At 47.6% G+C, this 19530-nt stretch overlaps 1 protein-coding gene across 1 annotated transcript; it reads right to left on the bottom strand.

Annotated features, from left to right (window-relative positions):
• Positions 1-3646: 3646 nt before the first annotated feature.
• On the bottom strand, positions 3647-16635 carry KRT77 (keratin 77). The gene is made up of 9 exons (XM_070410180.1): positions 15950-16635; positions 11161-11375; positions 9914-9974; positions 9311-9406; positions 8223-8387; positions 6508-6633; positions 6169-6389; positions 5687-5721; positions 3647-5258 (listed from the first exon to the last, which is right to left on the bottom strand). The coding sequence occupies exons 1-9, from the start codon at positions 16562-16564 to the stop codon at positions 4948-4950; spliced, it is 1845 nt and encodes a 614-aa protein (XP_070266281.1). The 5' UTR covers positions 16565-16635; the 3' UTR covers positions 3647-4947.
• Positions 16636-19530: the final 2895 nt, after the last annotated feature.

Below are 19530 nucleotides of genomic sequence, written 5' to 3'. Positions count from 1 at the left end.
TACCTACCAGCTTGTGCCGGAGCAAAGTAGGGGCCTGAAAGGAGGAAGGCACAGGTGAGTATGTAGGAAAGGATGGTGCAGGTTATCTAAATTGAGGCATGGAGTCAGCCAGACCAGGTACCACTCTGGACTGCAAATTTGTAGCTGTGCAACTCTAGGTAGATCATTTATCCTCTCTGAGCCTCCTAAGTTTCCTCATCTGTAAAATAAGGACTTAGAAGGAAACTGAAGTGTAGTAAATGATAGACAGAGAGGGGGGGAATTCTCTCTCACCCTTTCATTTGGAGAACCCAAAAGATTACATAACAATCAGGAAAAGCTTTAGAACAAGCTCCTGCTTCACTAGAAACAGTGGAAAGACCCAGAAAGGAAGTTTGGGTTCTTGAAAGGAAGCCATCTTGTGGGAGAAATCCCTAGGGAGGGGGCATAATTCTGTACCAGGGAAGCTAGGGGTCCATCACATACAGGAAGGAATGCTGAGCACACCTGAAGTGGACGGAAGTGAGGCTAGACTGGGAATTACTCCCACTGTGGAATGCCTGCTCTGTAGTGAGGACGATCCCTGAGGTTAAGCACATTGGGACAGGTGTGGCAACCAGGCCACACACTCAGAGACCCCCCACCCTCCCTTCAGGCCTGGCACTGAGACATTCAGCACCAACCCTCCATGTTCAAGAACCTCCCACCATCTCACGTTCCCAGCTCAGCCTTGTAACAAGTGTTGATCGACCCAAAGGCATACAGTTTCCTGTCCTGATCAGAAAGCTGACAAAACCAGAGCAACAGGTCCCTCAAAACTGTGGGGGTTACACTGTGCTTGAAAAGGAACTGTCAAAGCACATGGCTTATAATTTGAAGATACATCCTGGGCCAGCTTGTCGGTAATTGAGGGTGAGGCAACATTCTTGAGAGACTTCCTTAGACCAAGGATTTTCCCAGCCCAGAAATGCACACCTTGTCCTAGGTCAAACAGAGTTGGAATTGTATTAAGCCAGTGGTTGCTCCTCCTGTTTACCATGTCCCCAGATTGAAATCTATGTAGATGAGAAGCTGGTGGAATTAAATTTAGATTCCCAGAGCGCCCCGCCCAGCCACGGCCTCTCAGAGGGAGGAGCAGCTGGCAAACTTTCCCTGGGAGTCTTGCTGCCCTGAGTGCTGTGCTCTTTGCTGCTGCCCCTCTGCTGCTAAATGGATGGATCTGCTTGCTTTTCCCTCTGAGTATCTGCCTCATGAGAATAGCATTGACCAGAAACAGGGGATGAGTGCTCTCTGGTTTCTAGAAGGACCACAGAGCCCCCACATGTGGTCTCCCCAGCCCTCTCCCAGGGCCAGGGAGAATCATAGGAGATCATGCATTTTGTATATAATAAAGAGCTAGGAAATTGCCCATTGCTCCCAATGGGATTGCTTCTTGTCTAACAGGAATAATGTCAATCCCAGGAAACCTCTTCTGGTGTCTTTAATGCTAGACTCCATTGCTCAGGCTCAGAATATCACATTCAGACTTCTCATTTAGACTCTGAGGTCCTCCTCAATTAACTGTCCTTTCGTTGGCCTTCATTTCTCATGCTCCTGCTCTGTGGAATCTCCATTCCAATATTCCTAGAATTCAGTCACATGGTTCCCTCCTCAACCAGGACTAAGATGGGCAAGACTTTTGAAGAGAAAAGACAAGTCCATGTTTTCTGGGACAACCCAATTTCTGCACAGAAGGAGAAGGATGGGAGAGGGAAAGGTGGGAAGGTGGCTGCCTAAAAGGAAGGAGAGGTCGCCATGCCTGTTCCCTTGGGTTGGCCTTGCCCTTGTGTTTTACCCCAGAGCCAATGTGGATTCCCTAATAATATCATACACACAAGTATGATCCAGGGATAATCAAGTCCACACCCTGTAATAGTTCTGGTGGTGCCAGAACACTTGGGTTCACTTTACAATCCTGGCTCAAGCCCTTGGCCTCTCCATGACTTGATCTTCCTCTGGTATCTGATCTTAATTTTCCCAAATATAAACTAGAAAGTAGAATTCCTTTTTTCTCAGGCTTCATCACATGAATTCTTAGGGCAGCAAAGATGTGAAATACTGCCATTCACATATCCCCACCCATCCTTCACTCCTCCCTCAACCTCCTGCCAAATGGTTAACCAACCTGTGCTTGAAATGTGGCCTCTCCCTCTCCCATCTCAGGATAAATACAACAGTGCTTTTATGTTGAGCCAAATATGCTGCAGTTCCCACCTTGTCCATCTGGGTCATCAGCTGGGGTCAGCCCCTCTTTGCTACGGAAGCTCTTCAAATCTTTGTGTGTGCAATTAGCCATCATATCTCCCCCCCCCCCCCCCCAAAAAAACTTCTCTTCTCCAGGATCTTGCATGGTCCTCATGTGGCCAGGCTTCTGATTCCCCATCAGCACCGTCTTGGCCACTGTTCTCTGTGTGGCTCTTATTTAGCAGTGTTCTTAGAGTGGTCTGACTACAGAAGAGAACAAGTAGGCTCTGCACAACGCTCTCTTCTTGGTCCCCATGCCTGTTCCCAACAGCCATCACACCTGTTGGCTCATATGTTGCCACTGTCAGTTGAATACTCTAAAACATGTTTACATGCACTAGTGTTTATCCCTGTCTTCCTGTCCTTGTCCTAGTGCCCTTGGTCTTTGACTTCAAGTGTAGGAATTGCATGGGTCTGCCACCTCTCCTTCCTTTTAGGCAGCCACCTTCCCACCTTTCCCTCTCCCAACCTCTCCCCCCACAGGCCTGCCACCAAGACAGATGAGATGTGGAGAAACTTTTCTGAGAGAATGTAGAGGTGTGTCTGAGAACACAATGTCTTATCAATATGAGTTGCAGTCATATTTGAGTGAATCTCATATCCAAGTTCCATCTGTAATCCTTCGGGGAATGAGAAAGTAAGTCATATCTTTTATGTGACTTCTTTATATGGACTCAGAAATATCACGTAGGATGAGGTGACAGCTTAACTTGCTCCATTCTTGAATTTCTGCATCTACGCTTCCCTTAGGAGCATCAATGAAAGGTGCTCAGCCTCTTGTCTCCCCAGCTCAGTTTCTCCTGTGAGGCTGCCTCCTCTGACTCACACACATTCACCTTCTCTGATCTTTGAGTCTCTGAGCAGACTATCTGGAGGGCCCTTCCCTGACCTCCTGCCCACACCCTCCCTGTCTCTGTTTCCCAGCCCTATTCCACTTTCCAGCCCTCCAGGAACCTGTTGGGACTTCCCTTCCACAGCATTGACACCTGCTGCAGGTCCCACTGTTCCTGCTGTTAAGCAGAATATGTGCTGGACATATACTCTGATTTCTCCTCCCTCTGAACCTTCCCCTCCTCTGGTTGTAAGCAGCCTTCAGATTCAGAAATGTGTTCATTCAACATTGCATTCTCAGTGCCTAGGCCACCGGCTGCCACACAGTAAGAGCTAAATAAATGCCTATTGAACAAATGTGTAGCTGACTTTTGAATGATCACTTTAAGGACTAAAAAGATTTATGTCTGTAAGGTTTTGCAAGATGATGTATTACTCGTGCAGTAATAAATAATAACAATAATAAACTTTACTTCCCAAATATGAATAATTTCAGAGGCCTGCAGAAATTAAAGAAGAAATCATTCATCTCCTGACCAAAGAGTAGTTTGAGATCACAGAAAAGTTTATTGTAGAAACACCAGAAATGTCAAACCCTTCAAGGTACAACCTTCAACCAGAAAATGATGACGTCACAGCACTCCCCAAGTGATCCACACTGAGCACATCAGATGCTCCAAGAGAATCATGAGCTTGGACATTGTGTTAGGACTTAGCGAGCAAGTGAAGGTGACTTCAGATCTTAGAAGTAAAGCCACTTTCCCTCTCTCAAGGCCCCTTAGTTGGTCAATACTTTCCCTTTTTTGTCCCCTTCACCACATCTCAAGCATCTTATGTTAAGGACCAAGATGAAGAGTCAATTCTCACACAGTGCTCAGTCACAGAGAACAGGAGGCAGAAAGGACTTTGCCATCTGGGAAAGAGCATTAAGCTACCTTGCAAATAAAGGGAAGCTCACAGCCTGGTTCAGACTGAACTTCCCAAGACTCAAGTCGTATCCCCAAACTGCTCAAGGCCTGGGCACCTGGACATAGCAGACCTGGGCTGCATGTGCCCAACCTATTGGACAATTCTCAGGAGGGCTGCTATAGACCAGATTTCAGAAAGGGCCAGGCTTCCAAAGAATGGAGCTGTCAGGAGGGACAGGACAGAACAGAACTTGATTGCTTGTCCATCAACTCCTCCATTCATTGCTCACTACAGTCCTCCCTGTGGACAAAAACTCAGGCCTTCTGATATACTCTCACCTGGGACTGTTGGTCCAGGGGACAGTGCTTCTTAAGACAGAGATTCAGAATCAGACCCAGACATGGCATGGGTGTCTGATGCGGGCAGCCAATCCACATTCTCCATCAACACGGTAGTGTGAGGCTACAGACCAAGAAGTAGGAATTGGTCCCTGGCACAGAGGAGCCCCTTACCAAGCTTTGCCTTGTCCTCAGCCACTCATCCAAAGGCCTCATTTTGTGGGTCCCTGAGGGGTGGATTCTTGCCCCCAGAGCAGCCCAGATGCAAGAAAGGGAACCTGGGACTGAGGAACCTGGTGTGCCTGAGGTGACCTCTCCGTTGTCAGCCTTGTCCATGCTCTTTACTCCATGGCTAACCTAGGCCCTGGGCATCTGGGGACAGGAACAGGGCCCTCTAGGTGGAGTCTGAGTTGAGAATTTGACTGTCTGTGTTCTGACTGCCAGTTAGTGCCCGAAAGATTGGCTGTTGGAGTTACCCACCTACTTCCCCATCTAAAGATGATTTTATTGGCAAAACTGCTGAGACCCATCAGGAAAAGGTAAGTAAGAGGGGATCAGAAGGGCATGAGGAGGGGACAGGAGCTAAGGGTCACAGAAACCTTCGTCCCTACTCCACAATGTGCTTGTGGGAGGTGTTGGTAGAGGTTTGGATGATCTGAAGTTTGGAGGAGCCGCCACTTTTGCCCCCAAACTTTCTGCCGCTTTTGCTGCTCCCTCCGTAGTTTCCTCCACCGCTGGCCCCATAACCACCTCCACTGCCCCCTTGGGAGCCCCCTCCGTACCCCCCTCCAGCACCCCCACGGGAGCTGTAGCCCCAGCTGCTGCTGCCACCGCCGCCTCCACCGCTGCTGTAACCTCCAGAGCCTCGACCACCGCCGCCTCCTGCGCCGCTGAGAGACACCTGGCTGCTCTGCACAGCTGTGGGGAGAGGGCAGCCCAGACAGGGGTCAGAAGGACTGGGCAGGGGGTCCCCACCTGTAGCCACCCCAGGGCAGCCTCCCACATCCTTCATCACTGGCAGCATCTGACTTGCAGAAAGATACACTGGATAAAAGTATTCTCGTTTTCAAAGTATTCTTCATGCTATAAAGGGAGGTAAGGGTACCTTCTCACTATTGATATACTCTGAAGAGTTCTAAGCTGTGCTGATGATTAGGGATCATAAAAATTAAAGAAGAGCTGAAATCATAATTTATTTCAAAGAATTTCTCCGGGCTTTGCAGTTGTTAGCTCATTTGTGTGGGACTGGAAACTAAAATGCCCACTGCCAGTTCCCTGCTGGGCAACCTGCTGAGCCCTCTTCCCCTTAGCAACAACCAGCCCAGGCCCGGGGCTCTGCTACTTACAGATGCTCACGTGGCTCTGCAGCTCTCCTGACATCCTATAAAAACAAAGCACACATTAGCTGGACCTGCAAAGCCCAAAGGAAGGCATGCAGCAGCCTGGAGACAACAGGAGCAAAGAGGGCCCATGGGGAGAGAGAGCTGTCCCCAAGCCTTGTTATAGGAAAGGTGTGCGCATGGGCAGTGAGGTCAGGGGGCCAATGGGGCCAGAAGGATTTTAAACATTTTCTTGAAGGTTTTTAGCATTGCGGGGTCACCACCTGGCTGCTGTGACTTGGCTTGGGATACAGAAACATTCTGCTTAGAGGCAGGAGAATGATGACAATTACCGGCCAAATCACACATCCCCTGTTTCTGCCTTGAATGTTTCTGTTCACCCCGGGCTACCAACCTTTCCAGAAAAGCTGGGATGGTTTTCTCTCCAAATAGTCAGTCCCACTACTCCAGCAGCGCAACCTATACTTTGGCCCCAAAAGATGGCCCACCTGCTCTCCTCGCACTCCAGCAGCCTACGGTAGGTGGCTATCTCCACATCCAGGGACAGCTTGGCTCCTAGCAGTGCCTGGTAGTCACGTAGCAGCCGGGCCATATGCTCCTTGGACTGCTGCAGGGCCTCCTCCATGCCCTGCAGCTTCTGCGCTGCGTCCTGGAGGGCCTGATCTCCTTTCTCCTCTGCATCCGAAATGAGCGAGCGCATCTGATCATTCTGCTCGGGAGATGGTCACAGAGATGAAGCAAGCAAAGGTTGAATTTCAGAAGCCTCATCAGTAGGGCATCATGGGAAGTGGCATGTCTGGGCAGCCGACCCTGAACTCCCATCTCACCTGCTTCTTTAGGCTGCTGATCTCAGCTTGCAGCCGCTGGATGGTGCGGTTGAGGTCTGCAATCTCCATCCTGCTGTTCTTCAGATCATCTCCATGTCTTCCCGCTGCAATCTGGAGCTCCTGGTACTGAGGGTCAAAGGCGGCATCACACTCAGCCTGCTGCTTACCATGAGTCCCTCCAGGGGAGAGTGGATCTGCCTTCCCAGCCCCTACCTAAATATGCTCTGCCCTGGGAAAGTTCCCAGATCACACACACACACACACACACCAAGCCTCTCTCATTCCCACCAGTGTCTCGGCCAGCCCTACATCCCAGACAGGCAATGATAGTTCCTGATACCCTTTTTACCTCCTTTTCCCCACATCTAAGCCTTTGCACTGGTCCTTACCCAGACTGGAACCCACGTCACTTTCTCTACCCTGCCATATTTCTTCCTACCCTTTTCCAGAATGATTTCCCTAGCAGCCAGGCCCTCATTTCCTCAGGGGCCCTCAGCATGCTCCATGTTTATTTGCATTTTCCTCTCTATCTCCTTTTCCATGTCTACATGGTCCCAACAATAGGAATTCTACCCACAGGCCATGACTCTGAAGGAAGCAATGAGGAGGGTTGACTCAAGGGAATCTCTACATTCTGATGTTTTCACTGTTGGCTATCTCCCCAGTCTGTTGCTGAAATTCATGCCAGTCATAACATCTGCCTGAAGGACAGTGGGACAGAGGTCAACGAGATTGGAGTTGGCCACAGGTAATCCATCTACAAAGCGGATCTCAAGTGCCAGTTGTTTAGAATTTAGTGACTAGCCTTTGACCCTTACCTACAGAGTCTTCACCCTCCAGAAAGGCCCAGGTCATGTTTATGTTAAAGAAGTAACCAAAGATGTGCCCAAAGACTTAAATACAGAGATGTTTATCTGAAAGGGAAGGTCTAGTCTTAACATGAATACCACACTGCTATTAAAGATGATGTAGAATATGTAATATCACCGAAAGGCATTCAAAGTGATAAGCAAGAGAGAAAAGCACAAAATTATATTTTAAAAGACCTCATTGTGAAAAAATAAAATATTATAATGATTGAGAGCATGGGCTGCTATAAAGCATACCTGAGTTTAACTAAGTCCTGCCTCTGCCACTTATCAGCCACAAGACTTTAGCAGTGGTTCTCAACCTTCTGGCCCTTTAAATACAGTTCCTCATGTTGTGACCCAACCATAAAATTATTTTCGCTGCTACTTCACAACTGTAATGTTGCTACTGTTATGAATCGTAATGTAAATATCTGATATGCAGGATGGTCTTAGGCGACCACTGTGAAAGGGTCATTCAACCACCACAGGGGTCGCAACCCACAGGTTGAGAACCACTGCTTTAGAGAAATTAGGTAAATCTCCTATTCTATTATATGTAAAATAGGAATAATAAAACACACACTTCATGGGGTTGTTGTAAGGAATAAATGAAATAACTTATAAAGTACATAGTGCAGTGTCTGGCACACATGAGTTTTCAATAAATATTAGCTACGAAGAATTGGTAGAAAATATACTGACATATTAATAGCGGTAGAGGGAGATGAGTAATCTTTATCTGTAATTTTTAAGTTTTCTATAAAAAACATGTTTGTCATTAGAAATAAGAGAAAGACAATACAGGTTCCGGGAGGTATGTTTAGTTTTTAGTCCCGAGCCCAGTAGTGGGGCAGCAGGGCTCACCTTGGTCTGGTACAGTGCCTCGGCCTCCTCCTTGCTCTTCTGTGCAATCATCTCGTACTGGATCTGCACGGCTTCGATGATGCTGTCCAGATCCAGGGAGCGGTTATTATCCATGGACACAATGACATTGGTTTCGCTGATGTAGGTCTGCATCTGGGACAGCTCCTGAAAGCATGGACCACAGGCTGACTCCTTCTATTGTCTGCCTGGGGCCTCATTTACCCTTTTCTGCCCCCTCAAGGCTTTCTGGGAAAGCCAGAAGCCTGGGCCAGATGGGACATTCGGGGGGAAGTTCTTTAAATTGTTGTTGTGCACTGAAAAGTACCTGACTAAACATAAAGGACTCAGACCAGGGAGAAGAAAGAGCCTGAACTCAGAGGCTTGCAGTTCCCACCTGCCCATCATGCCACTCCTGTGCCCTGTATCTTTGCCTTACTCTGGCTTGGCCACCATCTTGAGCTGGGCCCTCTGACAGGCAGACTTGCTCCATGGAAAGCACTGGGACTCTCAGAGGCAGTAGAAAGAACTCCACTTGTGCAGCCACTCACACTAACTTTTGAGTCTGGACTCTACCATGACTAGCTGGGTAACCGAGCAGGTGATTTACTCTCTCAATGCCTCAGTTGTCTCATTTGTATAATGGAAATATGCCAGCATTGGGCCCAGAGCAGTGCCCCCAAGTTAGACATGGGCGACCGTGGGACCAAGGGTGGTGAGAGCATATTATCCCTCACCACTGCTGTCTTCATCTTCATTCCCTTTAAGATCCATATGTCCTCTCCTATGGAGTTCCTTAACAGCCCCATTGACTTCCAGGACTGATAAAGATTATGGTGGGTTTTGCCCCTGACCATCCCAGGTGTTAACCTTATTTCCCAGACAGAAGTAGTGCCAACTTCACCTTCTCCTTCCTCGGGACTCTCCCTGCCTCCCATCTCCAGGGCGCCCACCCAGGAACCTGAGCACTAGGTTTAAGGAGTTGAGGTAACTGTTCCCTAGTGGACAACGTTTGGTTTCAGTCCTCCCCACTTTACAGCCCATACGTCTTATAAGATGTGAGAAAAGACAAAGGTTTCTTATGAACTCACCATCTCGAATATATGTTTCAGGAAATTGGCCTCCGCAACCAGAAGGTCCACCTTGGACTGTAGGTCTACTTTGTTTACATAAGCAGCATCCACGTCCTGAACAGCAAGCAAAGACAGTCTTTTTGCCCAGATGTTGCCTGCCACCACCTGGTTGGGTGGCCTGGGCAAGTGGCAGGGTTTCTCTGGGTATATTTCCTTGCCTACAAATGTCCTCACCCCACTCAAATAAGGGACCTGCAAACTCTGGCTTTCCTGTCCAGAAGGAAGTGTGACACCAAGCTCTTCATCTTGCTCAGTCACACACAACACCCTAGGTCCCTCCACAGGTCCCAGGGCCATACATAGCTAATTCTCAAAGCTGTCAGTTAATTTAATTTCACTTTCTGGACTCTGGAGAGGTTAAAAACCCAAGGATTTCTAAAGATCCATATTAGCATCACTTTCAGACTTGGCCCTTCAGTGTAAGGGCCCCAGCATTTGGGCAACAAGCTGAACCCCAAGGTCACCCTATCCATCCCTCGGTCATACAGCATCCACAGGAATTCTTTACCCTGCTCAAGCTCCTGGGCCCGCAGTCCCCCTCTGGGCACTCCCATCCCTCACCTTCTTTAGGATGACAAAGTCATTCTCATTGTTGGTCCTCCTGTTGATTTCTTCTTCATATCTGTGGGGGGAAGGTAAAAAACACATAGGCTACAGGGGCTGACGGCTCCTTGAGGGTTCTCCTTGCAGGGAGAGGTTCGGAATTCCTTAAATTTGTACTGTCCTGGACTCTGACTTCCCCCTCCAGAGCTTGCCACTCTCACTGGCAAGCAGCTGGAGCCGGCTCCTGGTTCTCCAGGTTAACAAAGGGAACAATGACCTAAGGTGGAAAACCCAGAGCCACATAGAATACTCCCAGTGTGTCCACATTTTATTTCTAAGCTTGTCAATCTCAATCATTTTTTAATTGAGAACTTAAAGTAACCAATTTTACTAAGTTTTTAAAGAGAAAAAGATTTCACCTATGATTCTGACCCCCACCCCCACCCCTGGCCCCCTTCAGTGGGAATAGGATCATTTCTCCCTTTTCAATTCACACACACTTGATGCTCTATTGGCCCCATGCAGTAAGCATGTCAAGGTGATGCTAAGAGCAGCACCCTGCACCACAGCATGGGAGGGTAAGGCCTCTCAGTTATCTGCAGGGTGCAGGAGCAGCTGATGTAGAATTAGACAAGTCCTGTCACCCCTACCATTATTATTAATAATAACTAATGCTAACTGCATGCTCAGTAGGTGCAAGGACATCCTACGAACTTGTTAAGAATAACTTCAACCAAACTAGTGGATCTTAAAATGTGGCCTCCAGTCTCCCAGCATCATCATCCCTTGGAAATATTAGGAATCAAACACTTCAGCCCCATTCCAGACCTACCTGATGGATCTGATTTTAACAAGCTGATGCACACTAAAGTTCGAGAGCCACGATCTGCCCCTCACAACAATCTAACAAGGAGGGTACTTACTATCCCCACTTTACTAATGTGAAAACTACAGGTATGGATAGATGAGCTTGCAGGCAACCAGAAAGTGACAAATCCCACACCAGAACTAAGCTTATCGGGCTCCAACATCCATGGAGCTAGTCTTCCCCGTCCCCACGCAATACAATTGAGGGCTGACTGGCAGTGCCAGGGCTACCATATGCAAACGGTGCCCAGCAGCTGTGCAATGCAGAGCCTGTGTGGCTGTGCAGAGTGGCCCTGCTCCTACCCCTTCCACAGTAACACTGAAGCAGAATGTGTTGCCCCATGAATCAGTTCCCTGCCGTGCTTCCCCCTGAGCGCTCCGCCCGCCTAGCGCCTCACTTGTTCTTGTAGGTCTCCACCTCATCCTGCATGTTCATGACCTCCGAGGTCTGGCGCATCTGCTCTGCATTGAGGAAGTCCACCTGCCTCCGCAGCTCGCTGATGTAGTTCTCCAAGGCAGGCTCCAGGCTGAAGGGCTGAGTCGACGTGTTTAACTGCTGCAGCAGCTCCCATTTTGTTTGTAGCACCTGATTCTGCTGCTCCAGGAATCGCACCTAAAACAAGAGAGCTCCGAGTTCACCCCAGGTCGTGGGTGTGAGAAACACCCCCATGGAGAAGAGGCTGGGCAGTCTCACAGCATGCCCAGAACTCGGAGAATCAGGATGGCCCCTCCAGGGTTAGAGGGCTTCCCTTTCTTTGGGACCAGGACACATGAGCACAGTGTGGTTGCTGATGGTTGGCCCATGGCTGTAAAATCAATGAGCCTAAAATGAACTCTAAGCTAACTCTGGTGTTGAAGGTAAATCCCTCCAACTGAGCCCTTATTTCCTTTAACTACCTCCATTTACAGCAGTCACTGCCCCACTCAGTTGATCTGGACCAACATTAGGAAATAGTGATCTGGCACCTGAAACAATGGCACATCCCAGGTGCATTAATCTTTGTGGTTGACGCTTTAAGTGACTACGAAAAAGGAAATAAGAAGAGGGAAGGAAAAATTTGGTTTAGAATATTACCTGATTCCTGAGCCAACATACTAGGTGTCCCCACCACCTCTGCTATCTGCCGGTATGGTTTTCAGGAAGGTCACCTCATTGAAATGCTTTCATAACCCAGACAGAATGTAAAAGTAAATGTTCTCATTTTTTTCATGTTGTGAAATGCATTCCAGAGCCCCAAAGTCAGGACTTGGGGGCTGTCTAGTGTTTGGAAACCACCCAGATTGCTATTTCCTTCATTCACACAGAGAATCAAAAGTGGACATTGTCCAATACTCTCAGCACCTCTTCCCAAAACTGTGGACACTAAGGTCAGGTATAAGGTCCAGAGAGCTGGTTGACTGTACAGACCAAGTACATGGGCCATCCTTTGCATGATAATAATCAACCCTCACCTTACCTCAGCCTGCTGCCTACAGATGGAGCCTCCCGTCCCATGTCTTAGGTGAAGACCATGGATGCCACTATGCTTTGATCAGGAGCACACACACTCTCTCTCTCCTGGATCCCATTGCTTGTGCTGTCAGAACCCTGAAGACCCCCACACACAATATTGCACTAAGGAGAGTGCCCAGCATCCCCACCTGGAGACTGCCCATCGGAGGGTCCAGCCCTTGTTAACTCCCTTTGGGTTCTGACTGTAGGCCGGAAATGTGCACAGAGAACACTGTTTCTCGTGGCTCATTTATTTTTGACTTATGAAAGCAAGAGATAAGGCAAACTAGCTCTCACAGGTTTGTCAGCACAGCTCAAAACACGTGAGAAATTTCTGCCACCTGGCCTATTTTCACTCGGGCGGCACTCCCAGCGGGTGGAGAAATCTACTGAACACTTGTTCATAGCCCCGTGTTGTATTGTGGGGACCAAAAGAAAGAACCCTATGGTCCCACAGGGAATCTCCACATCAAACAATGAGAGTACAGTCAGACAACTCTGAGTGCTTTGGGATTAGCCCGAGTCTCCCTGGGTCCAAGAAACTGTGGTTCTCATTAGGCCACACAAACTGCAAAGGCAGAGGCTGACTTCAGGGAATGCCAGGCAATTTTAATGGAATTTAACTAGAAAAATCAATGAAAGCCATTGTGAATTTTCCCCAGGCTCCCCAAAACACTCCTGGGCTGTGTCCCCCATCAGCAATACTGACGGAAAGCTGTTAACACAGATAAAATTTAGCATCATACTGAGCTTACCTTCTTACTGGAAAAAGCACAACCCACTCAACCTCTCATGCCCCTCTCCCTCCTGTTCATGACACCCCAGCCACAGAGACCTCCTGGTGCCTCAGCAGCCCAGATCTTCTCAACTCTTTGCCTGGCAGACTCCTATTCACCCTTTAGGTCCCAACTAAAGTGGTCTCTCTCTCCTCTCTGCTTTCCCCCTCATTAGCCTGTTTCTCCCCCATGACATCTATCACGATTTGCAGTCTTTTGGTGTTGGGTTAACGTGGCCCTCTCTGCTAGCCTTGAGTCCCAGGAAGGCAGCTCCAGGTTTGCTTTGTTCTCCAGTGAACACAGGTGCTGAGACCATGGACACACAGTGCCCAACACAGAGAAAACGGTTTATAAGTATCACCGACTAATGAAATGCTAAGGGCTTTGGAACTGCCTAGCATAGAGGATTCAAGGTCAGCTGAATAAAGAGAACTGGACTGCCCCCCTTTTCTTCCTGAGGCCCCTTTCAGTCATTGGGAAAAAAAAAAAAAAAACCTTTGTCTCTATTCCTACTCTCTGATAGACAAGCCTGATACATGAAGGGCTGACTTCATTTTTCATTCAGCACAGATTTATTGAGCAATTATCATGTACCAGGCACTATTCTGGATTCTGGAGATGCAATAATAAACAAAACAGACAAGACCCCTGTTTTCCAGGAGTTTACATTCTATTCAGAGAGACAAGTGTAAAGAAATGCAAAATATACAGTGTGCCAAATGACTGCAGGGACTACAGGGATGGTGGATAGGGATGCTGGGATGAGGGTGCTATTTTAAATAGGGACATCAGGGAAGGCCTCACTGAAACAGTGGCATCTGAGCTAAAACCTGAAGGAGGTGAGGGGGGAGGCCAGCCCACTCTTTGGTGGAAAGAATTCCAAGTAGAGAAAATGGCAAGGGGTAAGGCCCTGAGGTAGGACCATGCTTGGGGCACTGGAGACTGCAAGAAGCAATAGTGTGCTGGAAAGCTGGAGAAGAGGCAGGGAAGGGGTGTAGGGCCACTGCAGACAGTGAGTTTGTACCCTGGGGAGCTAAATTCCAGGCCTCACTCTGTTACTAAACTTTGCAGCTTGAGAGCTATTCCATTTGGTGGTGGCAAAATTGCCTAATTCTCACAAATGCAAGCCAGAGGTTAGCAGCAGCTGTGGGTTGGAGGGGCAGATTATACAGGATCTTATATAATCTTGGCTTTTATTCTAAATGAGGCAAGAAACCAATGGAAGATTTAAGTGGAGGAGTGATGTGATATTTTTAAGAATAGGTCTCCTGTGGTGCTAAGAATAGACTGGACCGCCCGGCTGGCATGGCTCAGTGGTTGAGTGTTAACCCATGAACCAGGAGGTCACCATTTAATTCTGTCAGGGCACATACCTGAGTTGAGGGCTTGATCCCCAGTGGGCAGGGTGCAGGAGGCAGCCAATCAATGATTCTCTCTCATCATTCATGTTTCTATCTCTTTTTCCTTCTCCCTTCCTCTCTGAAATCAATAAAAATGTATTTTTTAAAAATAGGCTGAAAAGGGTTAAGGGTGAAAGCTGGAAACTAGTGTCAGAAGTCACTGCAGTAGAATCCTTTTCCCTCCCTGCCAGGTCAGAGCCTTCCTGGATGAGAACTCTCTCTTCATGGTCATCATAGGCCATGCCCTTGGGGAAGGAGAAGAAGCCATAGTTTCCTGAATCTTGGCCTCTGGGCACAGCCCCACACTGCAAAACTGAACAGATGTCCTATTAATGGCAGGAACCACAATTAAATGAGTCTCAGGAGATCAGCTGCCAGCAGCCCATGGTCATTTCACTGACCCTCTTCCCCAACCTGCTCTTGTTCCTGCCCCTCCCTTGGTCTAGCCTTGACCTCCCAGTAGTGTCTCCTTCACTTGTCACCTCCTTGCTCCAGTCAAGCCCTCCCAGTCCCTGCCTATGCCTGAGGTGTGATGATATTCGACCAAATTTCCCATCCAAGGTGAACAGAAGTAGCCAGAAGCACTTAGATAGCACTCTGTTGAGGCTATCTCTAGGCCTCAACACTCTTACCCCACCTCCCCTGGCTCACACACTCTGTCCCACCCCCAGCATTTACCCAGATATTAGAGGCCAGGTATGCAACCCAAAACTGGACCTTGGCCATGGCACTTCTGCTGTTAGATCACAGGTCAAGCTCTTGCCTCAACACAGAACTCCTATGGAGACTGAAGGAAAGTCCCTGAGAATCCAGAATCTTTTGTACTCCAGGGTGCTTTCCAATACATCCACAAGGACAAAAAACCTTCTGGGGATCCTACAGTAGCCACTGTGCCTCCACCTCTAGACAAACGGAAATGCTGGAGCAAGGTGTTCAACATGGGTTTAATCAGGAAACTGGGGAAGGGGAGGTCTTCAAAAGCTTCATCTGGCTCATTCTTGGCCCTTGATGACCTAAAATGAGGAACTCAGGCAGAATTCTATTTAGTATCCTGTTGACTTTAGCCCCCAGTGATACCTGCCAGGGCATTCACCTAGGCTCTGTCATGGCTCCTTGAGGACAAGGAGTCACCCTGTGGCACATTGTCTGGGATATAATAGATGCTTAGTAAATGTTTATGGGTTGGATGAGTGGAAGGATATATGAATAGATGGATGGATGGATGGAAAGTGAATAATCATGAATGAGAATGCGATTACTATACCATGTATTTTGTCTATTGGGAATTTTCACACCTCTTATCTGCTTTTCTGCCAAAAAGAAAGATAGAGACAAATTCCCTCATTAAGTCAAACTGAGGCCTAAATGAGGTAACTGCTTTCTTAAGGTCCCAGGACATACACATCTGGAAGCGGTTGTCACCACCAAACCAAGACAGCACAATGCGGTGAGGGACAGCAGGGCACAATGCCCTCTCAGTCGGGGGCCCAGAGGCTCTGCCTGCCCCTAAGGCACTCACCTTGTCAATGAAGGAGGCAAACTTGTTGTTGAGAACCTTGATCTGCTCCCGCTCCTGGGTCTTGACCCTATGAATTTCAGGGTCCACCTCCAGGTCAAGAGGCTGTAGCAGGCTCTGGTTAATGCTCACGGGTTGGATGCCCCCCAGGGGACAAGAGGCACCAAAGCCCCCAAGCCCAAAATTGCTACCCCCCAAACCACCTCCATAGCCACCACCTCCAAAGCCACCACCCCCAAAGGCACCACCTCCAAAGCCACCACCTCCAGAGCCACGACCCCCAAAACCACCAAAAGCGCCACCTCCAGAGCCACCACCGCCAAAGCTCCTGGCCCCTCCAAATCCCCCCCCAACTCCCCCACCCCGGCGGAAACCACTGGAGCTTCTCTCCACTAGGTTAAATGCGATGCTTTTACTGCCACCCAGATTGTAGAGGCTCTGAGAACCAAACCCCCTTGCATGGCTTCCATGCCCACCACCACCACCACACCTCCCTCGGGCCTGACACACAGAGCCCACAGCCAACCTGCCACCACCAGAGCCTGCAGAAGAGCCAAGGCTGTAAACCCGCTTGCTCCTTGAGCTAAACGCCGACTGAGAGCTAAACTGGCGGCTCATGGTTGCTGGAGCATCCAGGTAAGCAGACAAGAGCAAAGGCCCAGCTGGAAGGAGGCAGAGACCAGGGTGGAAAGGAGTGTAACTCCTTTGCAAGAGATCTGGCTCACTCTCTATATATACACACAGGCATGGACTGGGTGGGGCACTTTTCAAATTCTGGGAGGAGAATATTTATGTTCAGTTTGCCTGCCAGCACCATCTGTTTCAAACCTCATACCTATGAGTTGCAGAAATTGCACTGTAGACAAACTTCCCCAACTTGATCATTTATCATTCATCTCTTGCCATTTGAGATCAGACTGCAGTAATCTCTCAGGATCAAGTTGCTGGAAACTCCTCTACAAGTTTCCCCCAAATTATTAGTTCATATCTTCCTAAGAAACTCCACCATTGAGATGCTTGTTTGCGGGGGGGGGGGGGAGGTGGGGGAGGTGCCAGGGAGATCTAAGGCAAAGCTAGAGGTTGTCTAGATGCCTAGGGACCACAGCTGGGACAAGGGTGGAGTTATGATGGGACAAAATTTTGGTCCCTACCCCCTGCTTTTGCTCCCCATTGTTATCATCACCATGCACACCTCACATTTTAATCATATGGAAACATGGTATTATGGTCATTGAGTGCAAGTGAAAGCCAGGGGACCCTGTCCAGGACTGCCCACATTGTGCTGGATGCATTACTGCTTCTCTCTATACCTCAAGCTCCTCAAATACAAATAGATGAGATCCTGTAGCACTAAAGGCCTGTGATTGTAGACTTGCTAAACATCTACCAGGATCTAATAGTGTCTTCTAGACCAAAAGACAAACTATCCCCAAATCTCTTTTTCTTTTCATTCCCAATGCTTTTATAAAATAGAATAAAAACAAACTATCTCTAAAAGGAGATTTTTTAAGCATACGAAATACAAGCCCCAATTTTTTATTTTAGATCCAACAGACATAAAGTTATTCTACTGTAAAAAGGAAAAAAAATATTAAATTCCTAAATACTTATTCTCAAATTCTGTATTTATCTCCTCTCAAACTAGTAACAAAGTTCCCTGGACCAGTGCTGGTGTGTGTCTCATGTTCTTGGAAGCACTAACCCAGACAGCAAGCAGAGGGTGAAGTTCATTCAAGAATCATCCGTTTCAGCCAGTGAAAATGTGTGCTTGTGCTTTAGACTCAAACAGATGGTAACTATCATCAGAAACTTAATCATGATGATGATAAATAACAAATAATCTAGGGGGGAAGCCCTGAATGTCCACACTCAGAAAAATGATCGCTTGCTCACTTGGAGACAATTATTTTAAATTATCATCCTGGAACTTGGGATGGTGAACACACAATATAAATTGTACACCTGAAACCTATATAATTTTTGTTAATCAATGTCACCCAAATAAATCCACTGAAAAAGAAAAAATAAAATATATTGAAAAATAAATACATAAGCAAAATAAAATCATCACCATGGAAACCATATAGCAGCATTGGAAATGCTTGTGATACAATGTTAAATAAAGCTAAATATACAATGAACTCATAAAAATTAATAATGCAGATAAGCCAGGCTTTAAAAGTAGAATAGAAAGTAAATTGATTTATTAAAGATTATAGAAGGATTTTTTCCTAATATTTTAAATGTCCTTTGCCTTTATATTTGAGCAATAAGTAAATATTTTTGTAAAAGTTGGGGCTGAAATCACAGCTGCCAACAACTATAGAGGTGGGAAAAGATGGGTGGGGAGAGAGAACAAGAGAGGTGTGGGGGAGCAGCGGTGAGGAGAAGGCATCCTAGGGCTGGGAGGGGCTCTGTGGGCAGCCTCGAGCCTCCACGCCTTCCTGTCTGCTCAGTAACTGTTTAGTGGACCATCACCAGGAGAGTGAACCTGAAATTTACTGTCACAAGAGCTGGTTTCAGCTCCCAGCCCTACTTCTACCCACATGTGATCTTGGGCAAGTCGCCTCCTCCAGAGCCTCAGATAGTTAAAGAAATTAGAGCATCTATTTCTCAAGGAGTCAATGCTGTAAAGCATGTGACAAAGCACAGAACACTAAACAATCATGAATACAGCTACTTTCAGATCCTGATAGGATGACCAACTGTCTCACTTTGCCTGAATTTTCAGTACTTAAACCAGGAAAGTCAAGACAGTTGCTACCCAGTCCTGGCACCTCAGGTCTGCACAGCCCTAGTCCTGACCCTAATCCCTTCAGGGAGCTTCTAGTAGGAGAGGGAAACTCCCAGGTACAGGAGACAATAGGAGAAAACCAGTAAAGAGAGAGGAAGGGAAGGGAAGTAGAGCTAGGGATTGGGATGGGCCCATGTAAGAGAGTTGCCTGAAGTCAAAGATTCTGAGCCAGGCAGAGTTGAGAGAAGAGGCAGAGAAAACAGAGGGTGATGAAAGATCCTTGGTTCAGCTTTGGAAACCTGGTTTGAATCCTGACTCTGCCCCTTCCTGACCCATTGGCTTAGCCAGATGCTTAACTCCCTGAGCCTGAGTTGCCTGGCCTATAACATAAGGATAATAATACCAGCTTCACGTGGTGACTAGAATGAGTAGCTGAGATCAAATATGAAAGAGCACATCCAAAGGTCAGACAAGTGAGGTTCCTTCCCGTCCACCTCCTGCAGCTCTCCCTGAAGACTCTAGGCCTGCGGGCCAGATCTGGCCCATTTGAAATGAATAAAACTAAAAAAAAAAAAAAAGACCATACCCTTTTATGTAATGATGTTTACTTTGAATTTATATTAGTTCACACAAACACTCCATCCATGCTTTTGTTCCGGCCCTCCGGTCCAGTTTAAGAACCCATTGTGGCCCTCGAGTCAAAAAGTTTGCCCACCCCTGCTCTAGACCATGTGAGCCCACCTCCCTCCCATCTGCTGCAACACTTTTTTGTATCACTTTCAACCCCTGTTATGAAGAATACAAATAATCAACCCCTTCACATATGTCTCTACCGCCAACTAAATAAATA

Source organism: Myotis yumanensis, unplaced genomic scaffold, assembly GCF_028538775.1.
Source record: "Myotis yumanensis isolate MYYU_CA2020_CCGP unplaced genomic scaffold, mMyoYum1.0.hap1 SCAF_3, whole genome shotgun sequence".
NCBI lineage: Eukaryota > Metazoa > Chordata > Mammalia > Chiroptera > Vespertilionidae > Myotis > Myotis yumanensis.
The sequence above is the reverse complement of the archived record's forward strand: the minus strand, read 5'-3'. Positions and strand labels throughout refer to the sequence as shown.

Bases quoted from the DNA above. Each gene is read 5' to 3' on its own strand.
- KRT77 (XM_070410180.1), bottom strand. From the start codon at position 16,564: ATGAGCCGCCAGTTTAGCTCTCAGTCGGCGTTTAGCTCAAGGAGCAAG. The intron at 8,388-9,310 runs GTGAGTTCATAA...CCATGCTTTCAG, and splicing joins TGAAACATATATTCGAGATG to GAGCTGTCCCAGATGCAGAC. The intron at 6,390-6,507 runs GTGAGATGGGAG...TCTCCCGAGCAG, and splicing joins TCAGCAGCCTAAAGAAGCAG to AATGATCAGATGCGCTCGCT.